The 17,178-nt window shown below is 41.0% G+C and overlaps 1 protein-coding gene across 2 annotated transcripts in view; it reads right to left on the bottom strand.

Annotated features, from left to right (window-relative positions):
• Positions 1-17,178, bottom strand: part of TAF4B (TATA-box binding protein associated factor 4b) — a 75,130-nt gene that overhangs the window by 32,008 nt on the left and 25,944 nt on the right. Inside the window, exons 7-11 of one of the 2 annotated variants that reach the window (XM_069779206.1) lie at positions 15,343-15,918; positions 10,120-10,255; positions 9,410-9,515; positions 3,714-3,886; positions 735-865 (exon numbers count right to left, since the gene is read on the bottom strand). In XM_069779206.1, coding sequence (XP_069635307.1) covers positions 735-865; positions 3,714-3,886; positions 9,410-9,515; positions 10,120-10,255; positions 15,343-15,918 — 1,122 coding nt within the window. The remainder of the gene's footprint in view (positions 1-734; positions 866-3,713; positions 3,887-9,409; positions 9,516-10,119; positions 10,256-15,342; positions 15,919-17,178) is intronic. The other variant, XM_069779207.1, reaches the window with a different exon arrangement.

The following is a 17,178-nucleotide window of genomic DNA, read 5'->3' as shown; positions in this document are numbered from 1 at the left end:
AAACAAACAAGAACTTAAGAGTTGACAGATACATCTGCTTCTAACTTCAAATTTTTTTCTAAAACAGCTTGGGACTGAAAAATGTAAGGACTTATATCTTATTATTTAATGACAAAAAAAAAGTCTCAAAGCTTCCTATTTGTACTGTACAAGCATCTTAAGGGATACTGGCTCACTGGAACCCAATACACTTTATACTGAATGAAGCTAACACAAGAGGGAGGGGAGGGAATCTTAACTAGCACTGGCAGAAAAAACGTTCCAGAACCTTTAAGATCAAAGGGGTCTCTGCCTTCACATGGAGCACTTCTAAAAATAAAATACTCAATTCAGTTTCCCAAGGCTTTTTACTAAGCTAGTACTTCAGTTCCACCAACAGTAAATGCATAAAGCAAACACAAGGCCCTAAATCAACCCAACCACCAAGAGTATTCAAAAATAGCTTTACGTTTACCATGCAAGACAGATTTTGTAGAAGAGGCACCACTTCTGTGGAAGAGAAGAAATGCATGCATTTACTCTTATGCTAGGTTTTAAGAGCACCTATCCAATGAGTCGAATGGAAAATGTAAGGAATAGTTAGAGGCTATAAACAGTTAAAACAAAACCACCCTTTGGTAGATACTGAAAATGCATGTATTGCATATGATGTGCCTATACTTGGAAGAGGTGTACCTGCAAGGCTGCAAAGCAGGAAAACTTAAGTGCAAAACTTGCTTAATGATTTCCTTTACCTTGTGGGTTGATACTCTGTGCTGAGCAATTACAGTTAGTTTTTCTAGGAGCCCTCGTAATCTCTCCTGTGTAGCGTGGGAGATCAAGTTCACAACATCAGAGTTAAGTTCCATAATGTCATGCCTTTTACCTGTGGAAGCAGAGAAAATCCATTACGTGTTTTAGTAGTAGCTGATAATTGAAATAATTAGCACAGCAGGTATTCTGTTCCCCCTGGAAGTCATACCCATTATGAATAAAGGTTTGGAGATTATGATTTTCCTGGTAAAGTCACAACTTCAAAGATTTTAGACATTACATTAATAAAACTTAGCCTGGAGCTTCAGAAAATATAGACATTGTTTCACTTAGCCTCCAGAACCGCTCTCCTTGCAAGGTCATTTATAGGACAAAGTTAATAAGAACACAAATCAAGCTTCATGTTCGGGGAGGGGGAGAAGCGGTAGCTGTAAAAATTAGTGCCATATTCTGTTAATTCCAGTAATTAAAAAAAATAGAGAATTACATTTTGCCCTGCTTGACACCATACTTGTTAACAACTCATGACATTTATTCGATGAGCGGGGATAGCTTTTGCAGCGCACTCCAGGCGCACGGGACCCTCTCACCTGCCTCGGCTGCCCGGCACGGGGCGGACAGACCCAGCCATCCCACGGCAGCAGCTCGGACACCACAGATCAAGTCCAGCCGGGGTCATCGTGCCACCACCTTCAACCTTTTCTCTCGGGCTGCCGCTGCCTCTCTGCGTTTCAGCAGCTGCGACCGAGGCTGCCGACAGCTCTGGGCAGAGCTGTCCCAGCCCCGTGCCCAGAGCTGGGCATCACCTCCGCAACCTTCCTGCGGCTGCAGGCTGCCGACAGAGAAGCCTTCCCGTGGTTGACACCATCGATCACTCGACGCAACTCCGCCTAGACACCTGGATGTCAGCAACTTTTCCCTGGTAGGCATGGCAGGCAGCAGTTTCACACGCTTCAAATGCCGTACCCATCAGAAGCGCTCTTCCTTGCCCCTCACTGCATTTACAGCAGCTGTAATACTTTATGGTGCAATATACAGCACGCCTTCAAAACCCATTTCAGTATTTATTGCCAAGTGTAGTGTTAAGAATGGATAAACAGTACACTGTAAAAAAACCTAATCACCTATTTCATTTGCCTTTTTGCTACTCTAACTGAAAATGAGTAAGAATCTCACAAGACAGGCAGAATCTACAATGTTTTCCCAGATACGATCCAAGTATTCCCACTATTTGATCTCGGACAGTAAGCATTGACCTGTACCTTAGCTGAGTGCAACTCATTTTGCTCAAGCACCTTTCAACACTTGCTCAGCAGTATTCCGATCAGAATACTGAAACATCAACTTAAAGACAAAACAAAATGCCCCCAAACCTCCAGACCTCCCTCCACACACACACACACTTCCTAAACCAAAGTCAGCTCAGTCATTTGCTGAATTGCTGTACTCCCTGACAGTATTCCTCTCCTTGCAATCAAAGCACTTTTCATTTTTGACATTAATAATAATAAAATATATTATAAGAATAAAATATAAGGTTTTAATAAATAATTAAATAAGGATTGAATAAATATTTAAATAAAATAATTATTATTGTTGTTATGATGATGACTGATGGAGCAGCTACCATGCCAGCCATGAAACAGCCAGGCTTGTATTTTCCATCTTTCAATGAACTGTCTTCACACTCCAAACCAGACAATTATCTAAAAGTACTTTCTGTTTATGTTTTTGTAGCAGTCTTTATCTTTCCTTATATCTACTTCCCATGGATGACTGGTTAATCCTCTACTGAATTTTGAGAAAAGCTTCTAGGCACCAGTTTCAGTGTATACTTTCCCTTTTCAACTAGTAGCACAGCACTTACTTCACTCAGCTATGCCCCATACAGCTCAGATGGGGCATCTGGCTAACCAGTGCAGGATGTACTGCGGTAGCAGATAGCATTTGCAGGTTACATGCTTGTCACAGGCTAGCTGCTTAGTTTAGACTAGGAACAAGTTGCATGCAGAAAGACTTTGCAATCACGTAGTTAAACCACTGTGACAGAATTATGACTGCATGTAGGAACTGCAAGCTTTCCTGAATGCTCAGCTGTAAAACTCACTGTTCCAGTATGGCAAGCTACCAGGCAGACAGCAGGAGCAAGGAGTTGAGCAACATTCACCCACCCAGCTTGCTGTAGACAGCAGTGGTACCAGTCAGTGTGGTGCTACACAAATGCATGCTCCCTGCTCTGATGGAATACAACATTGCTAAGCAACAGTTATTATTTTGCTCAGAAACCAACAGCTGAGATGATACATACACTAAAAAACTTCCTGTTACAGTTGAGTCTTAGCCATTCAACATACGTTCCACAGTATTATTCATAGATACAAACAGCTTTAACATCTCTTTCGCATAAAATTAATGAAAGATTTTTCCATAGCGGGACTCATAAACAAAGGTCTGCCCCATGCATATTGGCAGTTTGAAACTTATTCCTAATCACATGGGCGGTATCTGTAATGTTTGTCAATAGAGTACATATATCTGAACAGGCTGAGGAATGCAAAAGCTGTTAGGAAAGTCAGCGTAATGCATCAAGTTAGGAGCTGCAGAAATAGAAAAGCACGCTTAAGTGTTTGATTTGACACTAGCATCTATATGGTTGTTATGTGTTCCATTAAGAGTAATATAGTCAATCCATTCTCACATGTAAAAGTGGCACCAATTTCTTTTTTCTGGTTGTGCTTCAGACTACTTCCATGTAAATAACAGACAAAAAAAACCCCAAAAACCTTAGTTGTTTCCTAGAAGAGGAAGTAAAAACTCAGTATAGTTTGGTAGAAACACATGAATTGAGATGGCAGATCTTTATAGTTCCAGCTCCTTCTTCAAAGATTGGAGGCTGGCTGATGAAACAGGCAAGGAAATATTACATTCCTACATCTCTGTTACATATGCTTTGTTCTCACCTATGTTCAAGATCATCTTCTGAAGCGCTCCCGAGGAGAGAAAAGGTTCATCTGCACAAGAACGGATCACTGTACCAATGAGCTCAGAGTTTGTTGCCAAAATGCACGCGTTCTCCTCGTTAAGACTGACTCCAGCCATTGAAGTCACATCATTTATGTCATCTTCATCTCTACTAAAGAGAAAACCAACATTTTATACTTCGTTCAGAATGCATACAAAGAAAAAGCCTCTCGACTATCAACAAACAGCCACACTCCCGTATCTTGGAGGCTACCCCTATACAATAGATGTTTAGTGTGGGCATGGACAAGGGCAGACAGCTCCTAAAAGCTTTCACATTTCAGTCAAGTGCCTCTCAAATGTTAGCTTCCCTAACGCCTCAGTTGCTAGGCATGCAAATCCTTTACATGAAACTGAAATCCTGAGCAAGCTCGGAAACCAAGGACTGAGGTAAACCTGGATTAAAAGTCCCTAAAAGCCCCCCACCCTGCACCACTGCTCTTACAGCCTGAAATTTGTTCTAAAACTCCAATTCACCAGGTAGAACCAAGTGTTGAATAAAGCTGAATACTGACTCATTGAACTTTCAAACAGGCCCATTTTCTGAGATGCCTATCCTACAAACTGAAGCTTACAGCACAAGCATATTAGCACAAACCTGATCTTCACTTTTATTTTAGTGAGTTCCCTTAAAAAATAAGATACAAACTCTCCTTGTCAGTAGTACACAGAACCAGCCAGACCTTGCCCTTTGAATCAGTCCTACCATACAGTACTTATGTATGTAGCGGGGAGGATGCTATGCTTCTGAGGAACAGAGGCAGAACTCTAGTTTTTAACATCCCTCTGTTAGCTGGATTCTGCTGTAGCAGCTTTGGTCTACATGTTCAAAATAAAAACTGAAGTCTGTTGTACCTAGGGCTAACATAACTAAGACTAGCTATAATCATGGCAAAGCTCATGTTAAGCAAATAGCCTGTGTGCCTCAGCTTTGAAAAAAGAAAGATAATTTTGTTAAAATACTGAATGAATTTTATATGGGAAAGGTTTTTGCAAGACTCTAGCAATGAAAATACGCAAGTTATTTTCAATTAAGTTTAGATCATCAAAAGAAAGGCTTTTTTGCTTCACAAAGTGACAAAGGCCCTAATGGTGGCTTCAAGTGTAAAGAACCAGAATGCAAGTCAGCACTATTAATACAGACAAGTGGAAGCACTCAGTCTGAAGGTCTTTTGATCTGGAAAACAAAAGAAAACAAAAATCCCCAAACCAGACACACCCCCCTCCTGAAAAGTATTTACAGGGAAGGTTTGATGAAGTTAATCTTCAGAAAATACTGTGTGACCTAAATAACTCTTGAACAAGGGGTTTGTCAAAAACTTGCCATTGTTAGGTGAAATGGGATCTCTTGGAGGCCGTCTTCTGACTGGCAACAGGTAAAAGCTGAAGTTATTAGAATGTGGGTTGGGTTTGAGCAATGCTCAAAAAACACAAGAAAGAGTCGGGATTTCTTCTTAAACTATAGATGCATTTTCTCCTTTGGGCTTCAATAGGTTTCTATGGTGCAAGACTTCTCCCACAAACTTCTAAAGAGAAGCCAGGCTAGGAAAGGAGTCCAGCCTTCCCCTACTTCTCCTGCCATTTGTTTGTGAGCCCCCATGGCTAGGAGTTTCTACATGATTTGTTCAGGGAAAAGGAGACCCCACAGATTCTCAAACCAGCTTCATTCATTAGGTCTAACTAGACATAGCTTCCTGACTAGGCTTGTGCCCCAAATCCATCGTGCTAAGAAAAGTGTTAAAACCCTGGGATTGTCAGAATGGTTAAGTGATCACAGGATTCAAAGCTTAAGTCACTGCTGCCAGAACAGCTTCCCTCCTCCTACCCCTTCACAACCAGCCACTGAGCAGTTCCAAGTGTATACTCATGCTTTATCAGCCTAACAGAGACCCTGATCTTTCCGGAAGAGTGTAAATGAAGCTTCACTGTGTGCTAATTGAGTGCTAACTCATCTTCACAAGTACACTCCTGGTTCCTCTTCTTAATGACCCCTACAGGGAAGCTGGTGGCAGAGACAAGAATCCCACCTCAAGTGCAGTGACTGTCATGGATCTGCTGATAAAGGAGATCACAAAAATCAGCACAGCTAGCACCAAGAGATAGATCACAAGCTATCAGATCTGCAGATGCTGGAACCTGACATCATCCCAACGGAGCTGTTTAGAGAATCCAAGTAAGGATGCTTCTACCTCAGGTACATAGCATGTGGTTTCAGCAAATCATTTTAGCTTTTAATCTGGCCGCATACTCCAAATACTCAAGTAAGAAGGAGGTAAACTTCTATACTATACATCTACCCACCTTTCTACGTACACAAGTCTCAGTTCTCTAAACCCAGCTTTTATCAGACTACTGTCTTCTTTAATATTTCCATGCATGCAGTCTCTCTTGTGAATACACACATACAAGAGCTTATATGCAAACAGACATCTCTGCCTGTGCTATTTTTAAGGACCAATTCTAACTTTTTCACTGTGGGACATAAGTTTGCATTAAGTCACTGAGTCACTAGCCTTGATGAAAGATTAATTTGCACCTATGAAAACACTGCTGCACTTATTTTACTTAACCCAAAGAAATTAGCGTTACATTTCCTCAGAAGTAGTGCTCACTAAAGATTAACGCAAGTTTCAGAAGCTGCATTAAGTTTGTACTTTCTACTATTCTTTTTTCCTTGCTGTTCAAACAAACCCCAATCATTTTAAGCAAGGTATCATGTACTTCCAGTAGGCTATTCTCATTCTACTAAGATGATAGATTTAAAATATTCCAGAGTATACATGCAGATGTTTCTGTTGCACACTGACTTGCTTTCATTTTCAGCAATCCCACTGTAATGCCCCTCTTCTACACCACTTCCTTTAATGCTTTTTGCATTTGATCATGTCACACCCAGAAATCAACAAGAAAAACTCTCCCAGCTGTTACAAGTCTCCAGTAATTTAATCTTATCAGGACAAGGGGGAAAACAGAACACAGAATTCTTTCTGAGCATTACCCTGCATGAAGCCAGGTTCGCTATTTGTACTGAATATTCTACTGGAAAAAAAAGCCCAAGCAATGCAGATGCACTTCACAGCTATGAATGTGCCTATAATGGCTGAAAAGTGAGTCTGTGGCACCCTCTGGTGTTTGACCAACGCACATGTCACCATCTGAATCCATCTTTACTGCATTTTATACAAGCCAAAGGGAAAACTAGAAAGGCACACGTAACCCAAACCTCCATGCATCATCATGGACAACTACACGGGACAGAACAATTCCAGCAGAGTGAGAACCAACCCCCACCCCCATGGGGCCAGAGGAGCAGCTGCCCAGATGTTCTCCACTCTGCTGTTTCACTCCTGTTTGTCTGCTAGTTGAGATTGCTAGTACCTTCCAGACAAAATGCACAAGTCAGAGTTGTATGTGCTTTGGCGAACAACTCTATTAAACAGAATAGATGCAAAACAAATATCTGAAGATGCAAATATGCCTTATTTTTTCCAGAGTGCCCTAGCATATACTTTACAGAAGTATGTAGAGAAGCTTATAAAAATCTTGATGCTTTTAAAACCGACTTCCCTTTACAATACACGCCATGGGGAAAAATCAAGTGGGCTAGTGATGCCCATGTTGAGCTGAAATAATTTCTAGAAAATTTTTTTTAACGGCGGGGGGGGGGCGGGAATCACCATTTTTTCTACTGTTCATCTCAGGCAACCTAAACCAGCCCATTAAAGAGCAGACAAGGTCAAACTGCAGTTTATTAAGTACAGCTTAGCGAGTATTACGTTCTCGAATCCTACCCTAACCTAGTCGACACAATGGCAGAGAGAGTCAGGCTCAATGACATACTGCAAGGAGAATACACAGCTTGAAGCGTCACATATATAATCACATCAGTTACAAGACATGCTCTCTGCCCATAATGAATCCCATCACAAAACCTGAAAGGGGGCCACGGTGCTTCTCTCTGTCTCACACATGATCAGCAGTTGATGGATCACAGGTCACAAAGAATAGCTGTGCTGGGAATACTGAAAGTCAGGACAGAAGAGAGCAAACCACTTCACAGCTTACTGGGGAACATCTACTGCCCAGGCCAGATTAACACTATGTGGTGCCAGACGTGCTCAGAGAACACAGATACTTGACTGAGGGAAGCCAAAAGTTCAGGTACATGCTGCCCAGGTTCAGGTATATCAGGATTCTCATACGTAGTTTTTAAAAATTGGAAAGTTTAGTTATAGCATTGCAAAGAAGCACCAGGTGTGTATCCAAAGACAAATTCTTCAGAAACAAGAGACTTACTGGAAAAATTTAAGGTGAGCTAGAGATTTCAAATCTGAATTGTCATGGACTTAAGATACTCTGAAAATCATAATCCAAAAGCAAGAAGAGAAATCCATGTCAGACCACAGTGCAGAAGCAGAGTTTTTCCTGTGCTAAGAATTTAACGATTCAGGGAAGGAACTTCAAGAATTCAAGCTTTTTCATGTAACACAGTTGATACACTCCAATTGGAAGATGACAGAAAAAAAATAATTGTTTCTATTTTTTTGGTAGGAGTTCATTTGTTTGTTGTTTTTTTAAATAGAATTGTTATTTATGAAGTGATTTTTTTTCCCAAACATCATTACCCAAAATTACATCCCAGATTATAATCTGAAGTATATTTCATACGAGCTTGAGACAGCTGAACAGAGCTATTGCTTTAACATCAGCTTTTCATTTCAACTTCTGGCTACCAGTGTTTTAAGTGTTCATTGTATACTGTATGTTACTGTAAGCAACAACAGCTCTCTGTCTGTATCAGTGCACACAAAGCTGTAGCTTTCAAGAGATGAGAAGTCAACTGGTCAACAAGACAAATGTGTCATATCTGCTTTTATCCCTGCAAGAGCAACTTCAAGCTAGCTTTAAACTCGTAAGACCAGTAATGCTTATGGCAGCCTGTACCTCTGCTCTAACATTACATTTCAGAGCTACAAAAATAATTTCTGCTTTCAGAAAGTTAATGTTACCAGAACTAAAAGCTGTAAGCACTCTTATAATTTAAAGGCCTAGAGAATATGCCAGAAGTCATAATTAAGAGGTGTAGTCAAAGACTTTCACCTCTACATACAGGAACAAGCTTGTCAGAGGAGCTAATAAAAAATTTCAAAATACAGCACAGAGCCTTAGACAGGTTACCAGCCAGTCCAAGAAACAATTCAATGCTATCCGGCCATCTGTAAAAAACAGAGGTTATATCTGCTTTAACCCTATGGAGAGCTTTTAGTACAAGGTAACTTTGCTTTACATTAGTTAATAGTACTCACAGGATGGAGAGATCAATCTGCCTCCTCTACAAGTGAAAAACTGATACTTACTGATGTACACTGTTTATATCATTACACTCTTGTAATACTGATGAAAATCCAACTTCATCAGGACAGTTTTCTTTCATTAAGAATAATTAACATCTGCTACGACGTCAAAATTTTTTAGGTTCCCCCTTGCCAATTAGTATTATAAAGTGAAAAACACCTATCATAAACAAGTTTCTAAAGAAAGTTGCTTTCATTTGGGCTCCATTCCCACCTCTATGCTTGCTGTCTGTTCCTTTTGTTCCTTCCTATAGTAAACTTCTGATATTCTTTATTTTTACCTGAAGGATGTTGCTCCATTCTCTTTTATTTTAGCTTTCTGAACAGGAGATGCTTGAAGCGACAAAATTTTATTTCCTGGCAGGGTAATTTGTTTCAGAATGGAACCTAAAACAAAACAAAGAACATGCCATAGTAGAAAGCAAAATGCTAAGACAAATGTTTAACCAGTTCATACTTCTAGCAAAGGCTACTGCAGACTCAATAGCAACTAACTAGGTCCATTGGAAAACCAGACACTCTGGAGTCTTACACTCTACATGTTCTGTATGACCAAAAACCGTACACGCTCTCAGCAAACATCCTCCTCTGTGCTGAGCAGTGAAAGGTTTTAGTGAAAACTGGCTGGCTGAGACAAACTCATCTTATGTGTCAACCTGGATCTGTTGAAGGAAAAAGCAAAGTCTCATGAAACGACTCTCAAAAGCGTCATGGTTTAAAGGAAGTGCACTGCAAGGAGCTTACTCACAGTATTTCAGCAAGTACAAATTGTTTGATTCACATGCTTTTAACAGATGCCAGAAGTAGACATGGCACTGAGTTTCTCATCAGAATTCCAAGCAGACAGTAAAGATGTTCAACTTACTGCACAGAGCTGGTTGCTCCCAATAGACAACCACCTTCTTACATTCCTAAAATCTACCAACAGCCTGCACTTATTTCTGTACCTCAGCAGTCCTCTCCCTTCTCCATTAGAGAGATTCCACTTTACCTGCAGGAAACTGGTTAGTTTGAACAAGTGTATTCAGCGGCATCCTTTCCCCAGCAGATGTCTGTAGGGTCAGTGTTGAAGGTTGCGGGAGTGTGGATACTTGCTTTACAATGGTTCCTGATGGTTGTTGGACCACCTGGAAGTGGAATATCCAATATCAAGAGCAAGAAGAGCTAAACATACAGAGAAGTAAATAGTATCAACGTGTTCATTTAGCCAGAAGTGCCCCTGGGCATGCATGTGTGTCTAGCTTTCAGTTCAAATGAAACAGCATGCTCAGAAAAACCTCACTTTTTTTTTGTGTGTTGTTTTGTTTTGGTTTTTTTTTTTTTTACTTCATGACAAGAAATCTTAACAACTGGTGGTGAGCTTTAAGCTCCAGCTCATTCAGTGAGCTCTAACAGACACTTCACCCCTACTCTCTATAACCATATTAGAGTTTCACTGAGTCTTATACAATCCATTACACTAAGAGGCTTTCCTCTCCGTAAGTCTTGCTTAAGAGACTAACAATTGAGTATTGAGTCTGCTTGCCATTAAGTTCAAAAGAGTAGGTATCACATACACCTAGTTAAAGAGAGAACACCAAAACAGTCAGAAGTCTTGCATGAAATCCTTTTCCTGTCAAGAATTAAAGAGTATACACTATAAATTTACTAATGAATTTTTGGAGATGCAACATCGACCGTAAATTGAGATGCTGCGTTTCAAAATGTTAAGCAAAAGTACACTGAACACATCAGTTAGCAGGAACATGAAGTACTAACTAGCAACACCTATAGTGAGTAGAGCCTCTACACAAAGACATCAGTACACTGCTGAAGGGTAAAAAGGAAGGGGATTGATAGTTTTGTTTAAAGAGGCTCTTGAAAGAAACAAAACCAGACAGCAGGATGTCATCACAACACAGACCTACAGGCACAGCCCATAAATACTAATTCTTCCTCTTCAAGGGCAGCTGTTAAAATGCAAGAAAGTAATAAAATTGCAGCATCCCTAAAAGCCTCATTTCTAAGCCTCCTAGCTAGCAGAATGTGGTCTGCAGCTTTTGATACATCCTTTGGAAAAGTTCTTGATTACAAGTAGTAGAAAGATGTGCTTCTACCAAAGCATAAAATTATCAACATCTTCAGACTAAATCTAGTTTTTTAGCAGCAAAAACCTAATACAAAGGAATTTTCAGGGTCAAGAAACCACTTTTTCTCCTCTACATCTTTTATTCTAACTACAGAAAGTCTAAAGAGTGCTTGTACAGCAACACTGTACAGGTTTAATTAAAGAATTGACATTTATTATACTTCAGAAATTAGGCTGTCTCCTTCTGTCATCTAGCTTCAGATTTATCAGTAAACATCATCAGCATAAGCACCACGCATTCACAAAAAGAGGTATTCTGTGTATCAAATAGTCAAGATACACCTCACCCATCTCCCATATTCATAGCATCATGGTTTGGCACAGCAGCAGTAACATAGAATAACTGAGCTGAAGGTGGTGTCTGAAAACCAGTTCTTGAGAAGAAACCTAAGACCCATAAGAGAAAAGAACCACACGAGTAGAGGGACAGAGTGTGGACAGAGTCAAGGCTCACACATGCAGCACTTCCTCATGAAGTAGTGCAGACACTAACATTTACTTCTGTGTGCTTTTACCAAAGTGCAGTTCAATCTTTCTGGAAGATCCAGTTTCCATACACTGGAAGTTGCAAATAACGTTAACAGCATCATTTATGTGTTCAGATAATCACTGAGCCACCGACAAGCCTGGACAAACTACTCACAGGCTCCACACCAGCACCCACACACCTAGAGATCCTTCCTACCACCAGCGAGAATCATCTTCAGCATGCAAAACACAGCACAGGAGGAAATGTAAGAATTCAAGATTAAGGTATGGCAGACAAAAGAACAGAGATAGGCAATGTTAAATCAATAGTTTAGATGGAGACTGGGAAATAAGTCAAGTAACCAAGGAGACTAGATCAATGAGAAACAGAAAGGATGTGTTGGCAGTAAAGCTGATTTTCTGTTTGCCATTCTAGCTGCTAGACTAACAAAAGCTGGAAGTCCTTGGGACTTGCAACAGGAAAGGGCAATAATCCTAGAAATTTCAGCAAGGATCTAATGCCAGAAAGTAGTATTACAAAAATAGGTAATATCTGTGAGAAAGAGTTACTGTCTCTTTTCTTCAGTTTAGCAGCCAGAAGTAATGAAGAAAAAGGACTGTTCCTTTGTGCCCCGTTAAGTAGGTTGACAGAGACATCAGAATAAAAAGCACCAACACTCTCAAGAAAAAAAAAAAAAAAAAATGCAATGCAACATCCAGCTGACAGCATAGACAGCTGCCTGAGAGAGACTTTGATTAGCCTTATTTGAACCTATTTTACATTCATAAAGCAAAGTTCAGAGATCAGCAGAGACATGTTGAGATACCATCACACACTACAAGCAGTATTGCTTCACGAAGGAAGCCTCACCAGCTGAATGCGAAAGCATACATCCAGGACAAAAAACTCTTGAAAAATAATGGAGAAGACTCTGTTCAAGAAAGATCAGGTCTGAGGGGACTCGACACTAACAACTCACTAAGAACAAGTAGTTGGAACAGCACAAGCACTTCACTACTTGCTTCAACCATTAGCAATGTCCAGGGAGCGCGTCTCACTGGTAATTGCAGGGACTACACCATTAAACTGCTGCTCTTTATGCCTAACATGAAGTTGTAGTCTCACAGCAGCTTTCTCACCATTGGAGGCCAGCAGCTGGTAATGTAAATTCTCATTTATTGTGCTTTAACAAGAGATAAAGCAATACTACAGCAACACAAGCTTTATTTCCAAGATGAAACTTCTTTGCCCTTAAATGAGGCTGTGCTAAGAAAGTCACCAGGAGGGAACCCTTCCAAATGTACAACTCTCACAGCACAGGCATGCGATCGATCAATCCCAACAGCATCCCAGAAGAACAGGTCCCTGGGTGTCCAGCATACAAACCCAGACTTCCAATAATCATGCTACAGAAACAAAAGTTACATGTTGCATCACTCTGGTCACAATGTTGATACTAAAATACTGCAGTGCTGCATTCTTAAGCACCACCAACATTACAACGGAGCTGGCACATGAAAGTTCGCTTTACATTCCTCAAGCACAAGAGACCTAAATTAGAAATGGGCATGCAGAGGGAGTGTGTGGCATCAGACAACCCTGCGGGCTGGAAGGGAAAGAAATTGCTGGCAGCATTGTACGGACAGATTTGCACAGCTGGCGTGTGCTTCCTTTCAGCTGGCAGCAGGACCCTTCTGTTCAGGGAGGGGAGATCCAGATTTGTTTTCTTGTGGGAGGAAACAGACCCTCTGTCCTTTCAAGGAAAGGCATCAGGGAAGCCCTAAAAGATGCAACTGCTTCTACTAACTCACTCTTTGGGCTAATAGGTTGTCTGAACAAATACAAGCTCCTGATATGGCTAAGCTGCAAAGTGGTCATCTCAGCCCTTCGACTATATCCAAGACCAAAATTAAACAGGTATTTTGAAGAGCAAGTATTTTAGTCACTGTGCCTGTGATCTACCCAAACGAGGATAAAAACATGTTTTGTATGAAATTCAATGTAAGGCACAATGAAGAACCACAATTGCAATAGGCTGCCACACTGCAGTAGCGGAGGAGGCAGAAGTAATTTCTTGAGTTCCCCAATATCATATTCAAGAAGTGTTTTGACTCCCCAGTGTAGAGTTAGGCTTCCTCGTCTATTTGTACAGATGGTCAACCTTTCCCCTGGATTACATGACTTGCTGTGTAGCCAACAAACTGCTCTCCAGCCCTTGTACAACCTAAGAAGCCCTCATTTTCTTCTGGCTGGAATTTCAAATTTAGTCCTCAAAGACAGTAAGGGTACCAACTCCTTTTCCAATTTGGCTTTAGCTACTACTATCGAAGACTGTCAGTGCATATGCTTGATAACTGTTTGGGGTTTTGGTTGGTTGGTTGGTTTGGGGGAGGGGTTGTTTTTTTAAAACAAACCCACTCATAAAAAGGATCCCCCATCCCGTCCATATAGTTGAGTGCTTTGTTCTTTTTAAGCAAGCCTGGAAAGGTGAGAATCTGGTAGCATGAGGTCTTTATTTAGAATGCAGGATTCTTGTTATTACATCCACCTTATGCATTTGAAAGGAAGAAAATTTAAAAAGCAAAACATTTTAGGGGTCTGAATACTGTTAAATCGAGTATACACAATAAAAAAACCACAGAGGAAATTCACACACTAGATGCCCTACTATACCTGTGGAAAGTAAATCTAGCTTCCTAGGAAGTCTAATGTTTTCTCCTCTTTTTAAAGAAAAAAAAAAATCTTTACAAGGAAGCCCTATGCAAGAATTGAGACTGTTCTCTCTCAAAAAAATGAGAACATTACATACAGGTGGACCAGTTAGCACACTACTCAGTATCTCAAACACCCATAAACCAAACCTAATGTCTTTCACAACATTGCGCTTTTGGGTATACCTGCGATCCACAGTTTGTTGGTATTTAGCATTAACATTAGCAAGAAGTTAACCTGTGCCAAGAAAAAAAAAGTTAACACATTGCTTTTGAGGGTATTGTTTTAACAAGACATTTATTCCTCCTGGAATTTGTTAGCTAAGGAGGCCTGATAGAAAAAGCTCACTTCTGGATGACTTCATAATTAATGTCTTTGTAAATTTGGAGGTCAGAACTCTGCTCTGAGAAGCTCCTTGAGCTAGTATGTACGTTTCAGTTAACATATCACTAAACATCATCAAGCCACCTGTGCCTGCAAAGTATCCAGGGTAGGAACTACCAAGGTAGAGAGACTGGAATCCCTGGTGGCTAGCTGATGCACAGCCCTAACAGGGCATCTCATAGTAATTAACGTAAGCATCCCGTCAGCAATTTCTGACACTAGCATTTCCTGCCTTTTCTTTCAGATGCCAACCTAGCTTGGCTGCACTCATAGCAGGGGTCAGAACTCATATCCCTTGTGCCTCAAGCTGGATGTTCAGTCTGGTGGAATGGTGGTCAGCACATCTTGCAAGAGACCAAGCTTACAGCTTGGCTTTAGATTCACCTTTTCAGCAAGGGCTCAATATCCCTAAACTATGACAAACATAACTAGACAAGATCCAAATTGATATCCTCTTTACAAAACTGTAAGAGTCAAAGTAAAGAAGCCCAGTTAGACAGAAGCAGAGAAATTCATCTTACCAACTGTTTCACTTTAACCACCTGCTGAGTACCCACTGACTGCGCAACGACGGAGTTCGGCTGTGAGATTTTAATACTGATTGGGGTTCCAATGGCTGGTTTCAGAGAAGGCTGGAGAGGGGCTTTTGCTGAAGATGCTGCTGTAGAGACCAGCACTGGCTTTGCAGACTGGAGAGAGGACGTCGCTACTGCGGAGGTGAAGACCGGCTTGACAGTTTGGACAGCAGCCTGCCCTGATGTTGCTGTTGTCGTGGTGAGGGCCGAAGCTGCAGGCCGAAGAGATGCTGTCACCACTGCAGAGGAAGAAACAGGCTTCACGGTCTGCACAGAACCTGATGTGCTGGCAAGGACTGGTTTTATAACCGGACGGGCTGTGACTGTTACAGAGGCAGACACTGGTTTTATAACTGGAATAGAAGTTGTTGCTCCAGCTGAGGTTGCCACTGCTATCGAAGGAGCTGGTGCTGCAGAGGTACAAGTCAAAACAGCTTCTTGGGTTGGAACTTGCTGCTGCATACACTGCTGGATAAAGCTCTGGGCATTGGGCATTAGCTGCCGTAGGGCAAGCATGCTTTTCTAGAAGAAAAACGAAAAAACACTGGACGTAACATCAGCAGAGTCTTCCACAATACTGATACATTAGCAACTGAGTCCTCTTCCAATTTAGTTTTTCATGAGATAATAAATTGTTTATTTCAAACAAGTTTTGCTGGAATTCAGACACCCTTAAATTAATGACGATACTGCTCAGTGAAGACCATAAGAATCACCAGCACAGGCTGAGCAAAGGTCAACAGTCACCATAGCTTCACTGCACATAGCAAATCCCATCTATAGGGAAACTCACCCATAACTTCATTCTTCTGTTTAGATTTTTCAATTTGGAATTTATGTTTCAGAGTAAGACCATTTTAACTGCTTTACTACATCAAAAAAACTTTGTTTTGCCAAAAATCCCTGCTATATTGTAACAGCTGTGTTTATTCCACAGAGCCTGTCTGACAGAGAACTACAAATTATCCAATAAAGTCAGAAACAAGCTCTGAAGATATGAGCACTTCTATACCAATACAGCTGTATCTACACTAGGGGGGGATACCACTTTAAGAATGTCTGTATAGCTGCAGCAGCACAACTTAAGCCAGATAGTTCTCTGCAACAGGCAACATCAGTAAAGGTACCTGGCAACATCTCATTTTTTACTACAGCTGTGTTTGAGAAGGTTAATGGACAGAATAATCTTCAAGCCCTCTACAGATTTTCCTCCTTGACTATGTACAACCTGTTATGGCTCAGAACCAGGGGAAATCAGTTCTGCAGCTACCTGTATATGCTCAAACCCCTTTTTTCCCCCCTTGACAGTTTTTGAAGTTTTTAAGAGTCTCCAGCACAGAGCTACTGCTCTGGGTTTCATGCAAAAGGAACGTCTCACATGCTAATATACCAAGTGAACAAATTGTTTGCACATCTGGACCTTCTGCAGTATACCTATCTTTAACATTCACTTCCTTTTCTTTTAAAAGGCTGCTCAGCTTTCCTCATGCTCCTAATGCAATCTACCAAAAGCACTCAGCACAGATTTGAAAATCAAGCAGGCTTCACAGCCAAAGTCACTGTACTTTTCCACTTACTGGAACAGACAAAACATGTGCAACAACTTCATCAAAGACCTGCAGCTCAAAGATAAGAGACAACTCCAGAGAGTCCTCCCTACAATTCCACTTCACTAGCTAAAAGTGAATTGGCAACAAGCCGTATCACATTTTTTTCCAGACTTGAGCTGCAAGCATTTCCCCCGCGAACAAGGCCTGCACCAGTCCTTGTAGCACCTTAGAG

The sequence above is a fragment of the Haliaeetus albicilla genome, chromosome 3 (assembly GCF_947461875.1).
Source record: "Haliaeetus albicilla chromosome 3, bHalAlb1.1, whole genome shotgun sequence".
Classification (NCBI taxonomy): domain Eukaryota; kingdom Metazoa; phylum Chordata; class Aves; order Accipitriformes; family Accipitridae; genus Haliaeetus; species Haliaeetus albicilla.
Note: the sequence above shows the minus strand (reverse complement) of the source record. Positions and strands in the feature narration are given on the sequence as shown.